A 15,452-nucleotide genomic window follows, 5' to 3' on the forward strand; every position below is an offset into this window, starting at 1 on the left:
AAGAGACTTTTATCTATAATATTTACAAGTGTTAGTAAAGATAAGTTCTAATTTTGTGCATACAGTGATTTAATAAAAATCAATATATTTATAGAAAAATTGATTTCATATTAAAGAAAAAAAAAACATATAAATACAAATCTCAGTCAAATCTAAGTCCAGGTTTTTACTGTATAATAATTCCCTCTTCTTGCTGAAGAATTCCTTTATTATCACTATCTTTCCTTTTATTTCCACTGAGCTCTTCTTCCAGTCCTCTGCCACCATAGTACACATACGTCTGTAATTTTTTACTTTTTCTATTCTCTTTTCACTTGTCCTTACCATTAAATCCTATTTGCTGTTTACTTTAGTTTTACTTATTATTACTTTAGTTTTATTATTATTACTTTAGTTTTTGTGACATTTATTTTTGTTCCATACTCTTTCATTCTTTCTTCTAGGGCTGTAGAAATTTTTATATGCCATAAGCTAGAATTATGATATTATCAGCAGATCTTATGCATCTTATTTTTGTGTCCTCCTGCATTTATCACTTCTTCTGTTTCTTCTAATATATTTCTTATGATATTTTGAATGTATATGTGAACAGTATCAGTAAAAGACAGCATCCTTGCCTAACATCTCGACCTAGATCCACCCAGTCAGTCCTATTCTTATTTACTTCCGTTTCTGCTGTTTGTCTCATGTGTAATTCTTTAACTAACTTTCTGTCTTTTCATTATACATATTTCTGTTTAAGAATCTCCATCATTTACTCCCGTTTGGCTGTTTCAAATTCCTTATCTAAACCTATGAAATAGATTACTTCCTCTTCCTCTTGTTAAATATATCTCTACAACCAACCTTAGTACCCCGATGGCATCTCTGGTTCCTTTCCCCTTTCCCGAAGCCAAACTATTCCTCTCCTGCATTCTCTTCCATTATTTTTACCTATCTGAGGTTTAGGATTCTTAACAATATTTTTGCAGCACGAGCTATTAAAATTATTGTTTTGTGGTCTGTATATTTTCTTGTACCTCTTTTCTTCTTTTTGGATTCTTCTTAATCTTCTTATTGATTCTTATTAAGTAATAAAAATGTAGAATTAGCATAATATTATTTACTTGCAAATTTAAACTGAGGTTCTCTTATTATGACAACATACTAAATTTAGGAAAACATCTAATTAACTTTTAATGGGCTTAATGTCTAGACTTTACTCTTCTAATAAACTTCTTTACTGTAGAATCCTTTGTACATTTATCAGATAGAAAAAAAAATCTATCGGTGTTATATGTAATGTATTTTAATCCTAATTTTTATGTATTATATATAATTATATATATATGATTAATAAATCAATCCTTGTATTATATTTGTTTTATTTTTATATTTTTTAAAACTAAAATTTGTCTACTAGTAATTTAGTGAAAATAGAAACATATTATTTATATCTTATTAAAAATCTGGTATTCCTGAAAATTTTAATTCTGTTTTCAAATTTTGTTTCAAATCTATTTATTACATTTTTATCTATATAGAAGCTCGAGGGTAATGAGAGGGTACAATCTCGTCATTTGATTAGTTATTTTTTCCTTAATTTCTCTTTTATTTTTACCCTAGTTTAATTGGTTGTTTTAACCAATTGTTATATCACTTCATGATATAACCTGTGTATAAGTTTTCTTACTATACTGTTGTATAATTTTTCTTATACTACAGTCATAAGCTTTCATTGATAAAACAATATAATAAATAAATGAATATAAAACTTTAAATAAATAAAATATTTAAAACGAAAAAAAAACATAACCTTTACAGGTTTTCTATTATAAGAAAATAAAATAAGTGTCGAACCAAGTAAGTACAGTTTACACGAACCATTTAATATAATCCAATTTAATATTTGACATTTTTTCTAAAGGTTTGCTGTCTTCAAAACAACACAAAACTAAAAGAACGGTGTAGAAAAATTATAAAATTAAATCGCATTTTATTTGTTGTATTTGGACATTCACTCGTCGCGTCTAGCTGGTGAGTGAGAAAGCTGTCAAGAACTTGATTAAGTTATTATCGAACGTTGGAGGGCCTCATATACGTCGAAGAGGAGGCTGTACGCGCATGTGGCGAACTAAACTTTTCTTTATGGTGGGCCAGTGTGGAAGATAGCCATGGCGGTAGGGGGTAACAGAGCATTGTTGAAGGGAGTACAGCGCCGTACGGCTCTTAAGGTGGCGTCGACATACGCCTTCCGTCTCGACTGAGGCGGTGCTGGTGGTGACTGGGATGCCGCCACTTCAGCAGCTGGTGGCGGCTCGTGCGCAAATTTATTAGGGTATGTTTAAGAACGATGCCAACAGAACAGGATTTACAGGATTTTAACAGATTTTAACAGGATTTACAGGGATTGGGAAGCCAGGTGGGATGCGTCCACGACAGGGAGGTGGACGCATCGTGTTTGATCGGCTCACATTGAGCCGTGGGCCTAGAGGAAGTTTGGCGAACTGGGATTCTAGTTGACACAATTCCTAACCGGCCATGAGGTCTTTCGTTCGTACCTGTGTGGACGAAGAAGAGCTAAAGACCACTTCTGCCCCTACTGTCGGGAGTTAGACACGGCGAAACACGTGTTATTCCAGTGCCCACGGTGGGACGAGAACGCCGCGACTGTACTGCCGTAACTGGGCATCTCGAGGTGGGGGTCCATTGTTAGAACGATGTTACGAAGTTCGGTAGACTTCGACACTGTAACGGGGTTTGTGTTTGGAATACTGTAACTGAAATATCGGGAAGCATGGGGGTGAGGGACAGCTCCGTACGGAGCTGCCGTTCGCCCGTACTTGCACGGGTGGACGATGGTCATGAAGTGCGGGGACTCTCGAGCCCGTATGCTAAAAGAGTCCCGGCGGGGTCGTCCCTTCGGGGGTGTCCCCGTTAGAGGCGAAGCACAAAGGACCGAGTCCCGGTTACCTTTATTAAATTTTCAACTTAAAAGGTCTAGGAGGTGAGGTTGTAGAACAAGTTCACCTTCAGCATCTCGAAATTTCCCCTTATTTTTCTTAGGAACATTTGTTAACCATTAATAAATAATATTTGCAAAATAAACATTTGAAAAATTGTCCTCCCACAACCAAAAGAATCTCTAAACTATTGCTAAGTGGGTATACTGAGTCAATAATACCCCATAACACCACAAGGAGCGCTAGTGTAACACTGACGTACTAAATTAAGTTGTACGTGTAAGCCGCTGACGGGAAAGTCCTACAACTGTGTTGTCAGCTTTTTATTAAAATTTCTTATCATATATGGCATTTTGATAACTTTGAATTCTGTTCTAAATATATTTTGATATAAATATTGGTATTTATAAAGAATATGTATTTTTAAATAAATAAAATTAATACTTAACCTGATTTTCTAATCTTCTAACTTTTATGTATTACTTTTAAAAGTCTAATAAATTTTTTTTTGTATTATAAAAAAACCCTCAAAATTTACATCTTTTTTCAAAAACCGTCGAATTCTTAGTTAATTTTCAAGTAGGTCGTACAAATTTTAATTTAGAAAATTGTTCATTGTAAAAATAATATTCTTGTAACTTTTTGAGAATATCAGAAAATGTTTCAACAATATAATCTAAAAAAGATTCAGAAGTGTAAAAAAAAAACTGTTATTCCATTATCGAGATATTTTGTAAAATAGGTCAAACGTTGTCGGTAACCATTATTATGAGTTAAAAAGAAAAAAAAATTAAATAAAATTAAGTGAACTTTAAGGTTCTTATTTTTATAAAGCAGGAAAAATGTATGAAACAAAAAGGATTTAAAACTATTTACTTATATTTCAAAACTGCATTTAAATCTAGATATTTTACAACTAGATTGACAAAGAAAGTATGGAGTGAGTTAATATAAAAATTTTAATATATAACTATTTATATCAGATCTCTACTAGTTATATTGTATAGTATTTCAAAGTGGGTATTTTATTATATGCTTTACTTCCTTTCTTTTTCTGTTTAGCCTCCGGAATCACCGAAAGGTATTACTTCAGAGGTTGATACGTATGAATGTAAATGAAGTGTAGTCATGTAAAGTCTCTGATCGACTATTCTTGAGATGTGTGGTTATGCTACTTCAAAGTTAAAAAGAGGAACTGTTGTAGTACTTCCCTATTCTTTCTTTTTTCTGTTTAGCCTCCGGGAATTACCGTTCAAGTATTACTTCGAGGATGAATGAGGATGATATGTATGAGTATAAATGAAGTGTAGTCTTGTACAGTCTCAGTTTACCATTCCTGATATGTGTGGTTTATTGAAAAACCTAACCACTAAAGAATACTGGTATCCACGATCTAGTATTAAAATCCGTGCAAAAATAAATGACTTTACTAGGACATGAACGCTGGAACTCTCGACTTCCAAATCAGCTGATTTGGGAAGACGCGTTCACCATTAGATCAATCGGATGGGTAATGTAGTATTTCCCTGGAATAATCAAAGGAAACTTGAAAACTGATAATGAATATTGCTGTTAAATTAAAATAAAATGATAAAAAGTTCTTTATAAAAAGCCCTCTTGAAAGCCAATTTTTTATTTTATTTTGTTTCCATGTTCTAACTTATATCATAACGAACCATGCTTGGAAATTACCCCGTTAAAAATGTATCGATCTTAAATTCTGAGTAACTAATGAACTATTCAACCAATCTTCATCAAACTTTTACATGCATAACTACAGATACACTACTGTAGCATATGTAAATTTCAATAAAATTGGTGTAGTAGTTTTGGAGATATTTGAGCCACAAAATATTATCCATAGACCTCTCTCTCTCTCTCTCTCTCTATATATATATATATATATATATATATAGAGAGAGAGAGAGAGAGAGAGATAATTTAGATATATATATAATATATATATATATGTCAGTATTCTCCGGTGAATGTCGACACACACCAAATATGTCGTTTTGAAAAACCTAAATATTTGCTTATTCGGACCTTTGCCGGTACATGTTGACAAGCACAGGTAAGCTGTGATGAGGGTAAACGTTAACTAGAAATTACAGAAAAAAAAATCACCCATTATACTAATCTATAAGGTAAATAAATTACGATAATCCTTCGTTAAAAAAAGGTAAGTTTAAATTTAAGCTAAACACAACGCTCTACACACGCTTCGCTCGTTAACCTCGTCTAATTAACGTTTAATATAGAAATTATATTTTTGTTTTTCTTCAACATTGGACGCAATTAATCAAATTCATCGCATTCAGCATGCAATGATGGTGAAGTTGAATAAAACTATTTTCATAAAAAAAGCTGAAAAAAGTGCAAACCATCTTCATTTATTTCCTTATCATTTATTTGTTTCCTTATCATTCATCCCTGCAGTTAACATATTCTGTCTATCTTGATTGACATTTTCAATTTATAGTAGTGAAAATTTTATTAATTTTTTTTATAAATGCGGGGCATTTGCTTAATCGCCTTCAATATTGGAGAATAACATATATAATTTTTATATTTAAAATTAATTAGACGAGATTAGTAAGGGTACGTTTAATTTAAATTTAAACTTCCTTTATTTACTTCATTGTATGAAGTAAAGGAAGTAATGTGATCGCGAAAAATTTCGGTTTTCATATTTCAACGGAAATATCCATTTTTCACCCTCCCTGAATCCATTTTGACTAGATTAGGGGTGACGCCTGTACGTACGTATGCATGTAACTTGTATAACTCAAAATCGATTAGCTGTAGAATGTGAAATTTTGAAAGCCGAAATCCAAAAACATTTGGATTTCGGAATTTTTCCCTCATTAATCAGCCCTCATTGAGAACTTTTCAGTAATATATCGTAAGTGGTACTACTTATTTTCATTGGTTACAGAGTTATAAAAAAATAAAATAAATGAAATATTTGGATCTTACAAAGGAAAGGAACATCGGTTCCAATCTGACTTTATTTTCTTTTATTTTTTAATTTATATATATTGATTTATTAATAATTATTAACCTGTGATTAAAAAAAAAATTTCCAATAAATAATAATTCAAAAATAACAACAAAAAAAAGAAAAAATATCAGAAGTTGTTGATAAAATAAATTTTATATACTTTTCTTTTTTAAAAAAATTACGTAATTTAATAAGCGTATAAGGAAGTCATATGTATGGTTCCAAATGTGATTTGGTGAAATATCTGGTTATTTAATATTATTTGAAAATTATAATTTAGAATCCTAATAAATATTATGTACTTTTCATTTGAAAAAAATATGTCTTTATATAATTTAATATAAGCACAAGGAAGGTCATATGGTGTCCACAACAGATTTTTTTACAAGAATTTCTCATAATATATTTACCTTAGAGATTAGTATTGCATGATTTTTTTTCTAATAATTACTATTTATTTTGATCACCACTATATCTTATTTGTCGACATATACCGGTGAATATATATATATGTTCAGCATTTAAAAAAACAATAGGGTTCAAATACAGAGATAGAAGAATGATTGCTAACATTTACAGGAACCAAACAGCAACAGTAATAATTGAAGAACATAAGAAAGAAGCCGTAATAAGAAAGGGAGTCCGACAAGGATGTTCCCTATCGCCGTAAATTTTAATCTTTACATGGAACTAGCAGTTAATGATTTAAAACAATTTAGAACTGGAGTAACATACAAGGTAAAAAGATATAGATGCTACGATTTGCTGGTGATATAGTAATTCTAGCTGAGAATAAAAAGGATTTAGAAGAAACTGAACGGCATGGATGAAGTCCTACGAGAGAACTACCACATTAAAATAAACAAGAACAAAACGAAAGTAACGAAATGTAGTAGAAATAACAAAGATGGACCACTGAATGTGAAAATAGGAGGAGAAAAGATTATGGAGGTAGAAGAATTTTGTTATTTGGGAAGTAGAATTACTAATGATGAAAGAAGCAGGAGCGATATAAAATGCCAAATAGCACAAGCTAAACGAGCCTTCAGTAAAAAATATAATTTGTTTACATCAAAAATTAATTTAAATGTCAGGAAAAGATTTTTGAAAGTGTATGTTTGGAGTGTCGCTTTATATGGAAGTGAAATTTGGACGATCGGAGTACCTGAGAAGAAAAGATTAGAAGCTATTGAAATGCGGTGCTATAGGAGAATGTTAAAAATCAGATGGGTGGATAAAGTGACAAATGAAGAGGTGTTGCTACAAGTCGATAAAGAAAGAAGCATTTGGAAAATATAGTTAAAAGAAGAGGCAGAGTTATAGGCTGTATATAAAGGCAACCTGGAATAGTTGCTTTAATATTGGAGGGACAGGTAGAAGGAAAAAATTGTGTAGGCAGGCCACGTTTGGAATATGTGAAACAAATTGTTAGGGATGTAGGATGTAGGGGGTATACCGAAATGAAACGACTAGCACTAGATAGGGAATCTTGGAGAACTGCATCAAACCAGTCAGATGACTGAAGATAAAAAAAAATACGGCGAAGGTTCGTATAAGGAAATATTTCCGTCTTTCAGCGACATATTTTGTGTATCTCGACATTCAACAGAAAATATCAATATTTTCCTAGACATCGGTCTGTAGTGGTAACATAAATAAGGAGATTACATTTTTTGTGAATATATTTTTGTACTTTTCATACCTTATAACGTAAAGAAAATTAATTTCTCATCTTAACCCCTACCAAGCGACCGAAAATAATAACGTAATTTTCATCGAAAGGTCTGTAAAAAAAATCATTTTTTATTTACAGTAATTTTTCCGATTAGAATTCATATAAAAAACAAAAATTACCCCTTTATTTGGATCCTAAGAATTACAGTCTGGTTTAAATTTACCGAAGGCGCAGCGATCAGGGCGAAATCATTTGTCAGCTGACACTTGCTAACAATGCGTTTTCGAAAATATGAATATTTAAATTTATTTTTTATTTTTACCAATTGAACATATCTCTTTTCTTTTTCCTGTTTAGGCACCGGTAACTACCGTTTAGATAATTCTCCATAGGATGAATGAGGATATGTATGAGTGTAAATGAAGTGTAGTCTTGTACATTCTCAGTTCAACTATTCCTGAGATGTGTGGTTAATTGAAAACCCAACCACCAAAAAACACCGGTATCCACGATCTAGTATTCAAGTCCGTGTAAAAATAACTGTCTTTACTAGGACTTGAACGCTGGAACTCTCGGCTTCCAAATCAGCTGATTTGGGAAGACGCGTTCACCACTAGACCAACCTGGTGGGTTAGTGTATCAATAAACTAACTGAATGATTGCTGTCGGCTCCCGCTAAAAGTTTTTGAATTGGAGTTTACAATAAAGTATTGCATCATGTTAGAAAAATCATAAATATTTTAACGTGGGTTTTTGCCCTTCCGATCAATAACTAATTAACGTTAGATAAAATTGTAAATACTAAACTCTATAGTAAGAAATTCTATAAAGAAATTAAACAATTGACTAGAAATGGTTATGGTTATAAATGTAACAGCTTAGAAGAAGCAGTGAATTGGTATAACAAAAAGTGAATGTTCAAGAAAATGGACATTTTCCCATCATCTATGATTGACAAGAAGGATTAAAAGTTTTTGATTTGTAAAACCAAAAATGCAAAAATCCTTTCTAGAATTTTTCTGATTAATAAAATAAATAGATATGATGTTGTTTTTTTTCAGTTTTCAATCAAAGTTTGACAATCAAACAAACGTTGATCATTGTCATAATTAATCAATCCTGTTTACATTCATACTTTCAGAAAAGAGCGTTTTTATTTTGTTTTCATACTGGATTGCTTTCCCCTTGCTTCTATTCAACTTTCTGGGATTTTTTTCGTTTTAAGAGATAATAGATTAAAATTATTTGTAGAATGATCATTTACTGTGAATATTAGTTTGTAATAAAATTCCCCATTTCCTTCTCAAACGTGTACATCAAATTTAAAACCATCAACATTATGTATGAGTTATAGACATAATACGAACTGGCTCTACTAATGTTAATAAAAATCTTTAGTTGATGTTTTTGTTTCATTTTCTAAATTCATAAGTTCTCCAAATTTTTGGGCAAGGAAACTAAGCAAAGAATATCTGAAAAAATAAACTATTTTGTAGAATGGAATATGTTAAAAGTTGAGTAATATGCAAAATGAAAAAAGAAGCCAACAACTGGTAATAGCTTATGAGACAAAGTCTGACGTTGTTTAAATCATTCTGGTTCAAATTTAGAAAATATTATGAAAATAGTCACTTCAGACAATCTTTAAAATTGTAATAAATATGACTAATGAAATAAATTGAAAAAAAAAATTATTTTGACTTTGAAAGGCTCTGATTTAGGCTTCGATATTTTGCAAGTGTACAGTTAAATGATTGTTTTTTTAATGAGGATCGTTTTTTAGGACAAGCTTTTGTACAATATTATAATGCTGTTGCTGCATGTAATTAAGGACGGTAGAAATGGAATTACCAGATTTCTCATACAAAATTTATTTAAATTTTCATCACGTTTTATTTGGTGTCACTTAATAGTAAAGTGATATCAGGAATAAGAAGATAGACGTAATCATAAATTAAGGAATAAGAAAATAAGGATAGAAAGAAAGAAAGAGAAGCTGCGTTACAACAAAATACATACATTTTTTTTTCATAACAAACAAAACACAAGTTAAAACAAATATATAATGAAAAATAATGTATTAATAAAAAACTATATACACTGACAACAGTAATAAATAAAAAAATTACACATCTATATGTACAAAATATTTATAAAAATTACACAATTCTTAGGTAATAGTACACAAAAATGAAAATATTAAAACAAAGAATTCTTAGCCTCATGTTTATTTTACTTTAGTGGTAGCCGTATCCTAACAGTTCTGAAACAAAAAATAAATATATGTTTACATACTGTACAATTATACATTAATCTGTATATATATACAAATACATAAATATATACATACATAATTTGTATATATATACAAATACATCCATTTTATATTATATATATATAATCAAAAAATTTACATACACTAATTACAGGCAGAATACAATGAATACATTATAAGAGGCATATTCATAAAGTAAGGACCGTTTGGTCATTAATAAAAAAATTAACTCATGAGAAAACGTTTTTACTTATTTTTAGTTTACTACATATCTATTTCACTTTTCCACATAATCGCCATTAAGTTCTAAGCTCTTTTCGTAACGCTGCACCAGTTTCTTTAACCCCTTTTTACAGAAGTTCGCCGCCTGGGAATTGAACCAGTTGACAACGGCAGTCTTAAGTTCCTCGTCGTTTTCAAACGGTTGTGCACCAAGCCACTTTTTCAAACGCAAGAAGAGGAAGTAGTTGCTAAGTGCACGGCCAGGACTTATCAGTTCCTAACGAAAATCTTGAATCTTCTTGTTGGTTAAGGCAGCGGTGTGAGGACGCGCGTTGTCGTGAAGGAGGATTACGCCGCACGACAGTTTCCCGCGTCGACGATTTTGGATCGCACGTCTCAGTTTGGTGAGCGTTTTGCAGTACATGTCAGCTCTAATTTTTGTTCCACGTTCTATGAAATAAAATCAAAATGACCCCCACTTTTTGTTCCAAAAAACGGTAGCCTACATTTTTCGACTAGAGTACGGAATTACTTAAACTTTTTTGGTTTTGAGGAATTTGAATGGCGCCACTGCATTGATTGTTACTTCGATTCTGTGTTGGTGTAGGATATCCACGTCTCGTCGCCCGTAATACTGTGGGAAAACAAATCATCTCCATCTTGTTGAAAGCGGTCCAAAAACGCTCGTCCACTGCACATTTTTGGCTCTTTGTTTTGGTCGGTGAGCATTTTCGGTAGCCACCTTGCACACAATTTGTGATATCCTTGCTATTCTGTGACAATCGTGTAGATAGAGGTGCGTCCAATATGCGGAAATTCATCAGCCAGAGCACTAATCGTCAATCCCCGATCACATCGCAGTTTTCGGTACACTTGTTCAACGATTTCGTCGGTCTGAATATTGGGCCTGCCACTCCACTCTCGTCATGCACATTTGTGCCGCCATTTTTAAAAAATCTCGACACCATTATTTAACCTTTCCTTCACTCATTACTGTAGGTCCATACACTAGGCCCAATTCCCGATGAATTTCAGCAACTGAAAATCCTTTTTTGCACACAAAAATTGATTCACAATTGACGGAAGAAACGATCGTCGTGGACATTGTGATCTGCATTCACCGGCAGGCAAATGACTACTCAATCAGAACAACTGCAGTGGCTTTGTAAATAGTCGTTAGATGGCCCTGCATGCGTGAAACTGGGGTCATCCGCTAATATTTAAATATAAGCAGACGGCCCTTTATGAATATGCCTCATATATTTCATTAGTTAAAACTTTAAAAAATTCTGTGATATTTTATGACTGTAAAAACCCATGAATTGTTTGAAAAGCGACTGTAGTAAAAGTTTATAAGTAAACTCATTTTTACAAAAATTATTCAGTATAAAAAACCTCACAAATGTCTATAGTCAAGTGAGTTTTTATTACAAGATACCAACACACCCCTATGTATATTTACATAGTGATGCAATTATTATTTACAGTGTCTGAACAGTTATCTGTTCTCAAAACAAATTAAATAAAAGAAAAGAGAAACAGAAGCATGAATTATAATGACTTGACTAATTCACAAATTGTGTCATCTAAATAAGTATATCATGTCTATTCAGTACTAAACTTTCTTACATTTCAACAATTTTATATTAAAGATAAGTCAGTAAGAAAGTTAAATAAAATATATATATATATATATATACAAGGGTCATTCAATAATTACACTCAAATTGGTCTGGAACTGAGATTGTTTATTTAATCATTGAAATTTGTTTCACATTTTCTTTGATTTCATCATTTCTATTAAACTTCTTACCATTTGGTACCTACTTGAGTGGACCAAAGAAGTGGAAATCTGATCAGTTGAAATCAGGACTGTATGAGCGGTCAGGTAGAACTTCCCCATACAATTTTCAGATGCTTTTTTGAGTTACCTGAGCTGTTTGAGGCTGAACGTTAATGTGAAGTTAGAATGATGCCTTTGTGCTGAGATCCAGCGTATTTTTCAACAGTGCTTGCTTCAGTTTGTTGGTAAGCATGTCACATAGTATGTGCTGTTTATTGTTCATTGACAAAAAATAAATCAAACCTATGACAATTGGTCCAAACCTAGCCTTTTGCATTCCAAAAGATTGTCATCATGATTTTTCCTGCTGATGTTGGACTTGAAATTTTTCTTGACTTGTGAACTTGTGTGCTTCCATTCCATGCTGTCTTTTTGATTCCGGTTCATAATGAATGGTTATTCCATGTCTCATCACAGGTTAGAACACTGTGAAAAAAGCATCATCTTCCTGCTGTTACAATTGTTTCAGTTCTATGCACTATATAATAAGGTTATGACCTGCACCAACACTTACTTGTAATTTTTCAGCTATAATCTCATTTGTAATCCATCTTCTTGAATCCGTCTTCTTGAATGACAGAGTTTATACAAGTTTCAAGGTCTGGAATAAATTTGACATCAAGAACAGTGCTTGTCAGTCAGTGAAGATTGACCGTCATTAAATTTTTCTATTTGCTTGTTCTAATTTCTGTGGTTCATATAACTTTGTTTATATTGCTTGAAAATATAAGATTAGATGTTAACCTGTTTTCCAACTTCAGAAAGCAAAAAATTGATCGCTGCACACTGTTAAACTAATTTGCAAACTTCAAGAGGGCTTTCCATCATAAAATTAAATTTTGAGGTTATAAACAAATCAGTTTTATTTAAAAAGTTGATTGTCCACAGGGCTCAAAGGAAGTCAAAACTTCTCAGGTTCAAATCCTAATAAAATTTGGTTGCTTTATTATGGATTTAAATACTTTACAGTGGATACCAGTGTAATTCATGGTTGGGTTTAATTATGCATAGTTAAAATGTGTACTTAAAATTAAATACACATCTCAGGAATGGTCAGCCTGAGTCTGTACCATTCATATACATGTCATAGGCATCACCCTCATCACATTGCAACATACACATTAGGAAATAAAACTAAAAAGCTGATGAAAAGTTACCACAGACACAGGGTTACCAATTTACTATTCTGAAAGTACCATAACTCTCAACTGTTTAAAATCCATAATTATTTGTGTCTTTAATTATTGAATGACCTCATATGCTCTCTCTCTCTCTTTCTATATATATATATATATATATATATATATATATATATATATATTACAAGAAAGTAATATTTAAAAGAAACCTAAAATATAAACTTTTTTATTTTCCAAATAAGATACTTAATTACAAAAAAAATTACTTTATGGCATTGATACTAGCTATATAATAAATTTACCAAGTGTAAACCTTAGCTTTCATTCTCTCAAATGTAACTTTGAACAAAGAATTTACTCAACACAGAATATACCATGACATCTGTATTTATTTATTGTGTGTTCTTCAAGTTCAAACGGTACTTAAAAAGGTTCATAAATGAGAATCTGATTGCATCTAATTGTAGCAGCTAACCATCTGATTATCTTAATTCAAATCTAGGAAATACTTGTGGAGAAGTGGTAGGAGTGGATCAAACAAGTATGTTATTTATTTACATATCTTGGATACTAGCATATGCTAAACAATTCTGATAATTTTTATTTTGAGTTGTTTGAATGTATGTATTCTTAAGTAATTTCTGAAGAAAAAAACAGCTTTTTTGTATATATATATATATATATATATATATATATATATATATATGCAGCAAATTAAATGTTTTGTTGAGTGTGAAATTGTTAATAATTAATTAGCTACTTCTATCCTGGATAAAAATACTCTATATCCTGATGAATTGTTAGAGGAATAGGTTCTGCTGCCAGAGGAGAAAGCCTTGAGCTCAATTTGTGGATAGATTATTCCCTTTTTACCATCTCCCTTTTTATTGCGCATTCTATGATCAGCAAATGCAGGATAACTGTGCTAGATCTATGCTGTAAATACTTGAAATTTTAAAGCCAATATAGATTTTGTATTGTCTGGTAGAAAAGTCTGATCTAGAAGGTAAAAGAGAAAGGCCTAATATAAGGAGTCTGATCTAGAAGGTAAAAGAGAAAGGCCTAATATAAGGAGTTTGGTTACTCAGTTTCCTATGAGGTAGTTGCGTATTAAGCTTAATGGCTGAGCATAAATCAGGTAAAATCAACTCTTCTAATTCCTTCAAAAAACAAAATATGTCAGTCATTGTAAATAACATCATTGACTACTGATAAACTGTGCATACTAAGAACTTTTATACCAACCTGTGAGCCTTGAATGATTATTTTTAATAAAATATTGTATATTCTTATCATAGTCTGTTGTCGGCAATTTACCACCATACTCTTCAGGCAGTGCTTCTGGAGAAATATGTTGGTGTAATGAATTCCAATTAGATTTATGAAAAAATATCTATAGAACATAGTAAATAACATGAGATGTAAATAAATCATACTCCAAAAACAACAATGTGTGTAATTAATATACAATATATGAATAATAGTGCAAACATTAAATCTCAGTTAATTTAAAATTGTATAAACAAAAAATTTAAATCCCATGAAAAAGGAATTTTAAAGTAAAATTATAACAGTAAGTACAGATGCTAATGGTCCCTTCATTTATCTGTTACATAAATGAAGTGATTGTTGCAAATGAAACTTTTACTTGTTATAGTTGGGATTAATTTAATTTATACATCAGAATTCATCCTGGTACAACAGCTATGACAATAATATGATTAATGGATCCACAATTTTTTTATTAACAGCTGCTGATCCTAGACCATATAAAAGACTGAAAGCTAATATTCATGAATTTTGACTTAAAAGATACTTTTTAATCTTACAGTGGAACAAAAATGCACAAAATAGGTTTAAATTATTATGTGTTTTGGTCAATATTTTTTAGGTCATTTTCAAAATTTTTAAGATAAATTTTATGAGAAACCATGCATTGTCAATAATTTGTGGAAGTGTGTAATTTTTGCACAAGTTTATCAGCATGTGAATATCGATCTGACGTGACTGTTGTTGTGAGGTCATCTTTGGTTTCAAAAAAATAAGAGCCTATTATGCCACACAATGACACATCACAATAAATGGTAACTTTATGCAGTGGGTGCTGACATAGCTGTGTAGGATTCTCTTGTGCCCAAAAATAAAAATTTTGTTTATTAAATACATTAGGAGAAATGGACTTTGTCTGCATCCATAGTTTGTTAACAAAGTCATTGTCCTTATTTATCTTTACAATCATTCATTTACAGAATTGATGGTGCAATATGTGATGGTTTGGTTTGAGTTCCTGGATGATCTGCAACTTCTATGGATGGTGCAGTAAGTCCTGCAAAAGTATTCCTCAAACATTTG

The 15,452-nt window shown here is 31.4% G+C and overlaps 1 protein-coding gene across 2 annotated transcripts in view; it reads right to left on the reverse strand.

The window, feature by feature from the left end:
* Positions 1 to 9,621: 9,621 nt before the first annotated feature.
* LOC142320515 (alpha-tocopherol transfer protein-like) overlaps positions 9,622 to 15,452 on the reverse strand; it is a 44,171-nt gene continuing 38,340 nt past the window's right edge. Inside the window, exons 6-7 of one of the 2 annotated variants that reach the window (XM_075358386.1) lie at positions 14,346 to 14,493; positions 9,622 to 9,884 (exon numbers count right to left, since the gene is read on the reverse strand). In XM_075358386.1, the coding sequence (XP_075214501.1) occupies positions 9,859 to 9,884; positions 14,346 to 14,493 (174 nt within the window). In that variant the 3' untranslated portion in view covers positions 9,622 to 9,858. The remainder of the gene's footprint in view (positions 9,885 to 14,345; positions 14,494 to 15,452) is intronic. The other variant, XM_075358387.1, reaches the window with a different exon arrangement.

The sequence above is a fragment of the Lycorma delicatula genome, chromosome 2 (assembly GCF_047948215.1).
Source record: "Lycorma delicatula isolate Av1 chromosome 2, ASM4794821v1, whole genome shotgun sequence".
NCBI classification, from domain to species: Eukaryota; Metazoa; Arthropoda; class Insecta; order Hemiptera; family Fulgoridae; genus Lycorma; species Lycorma delicatula.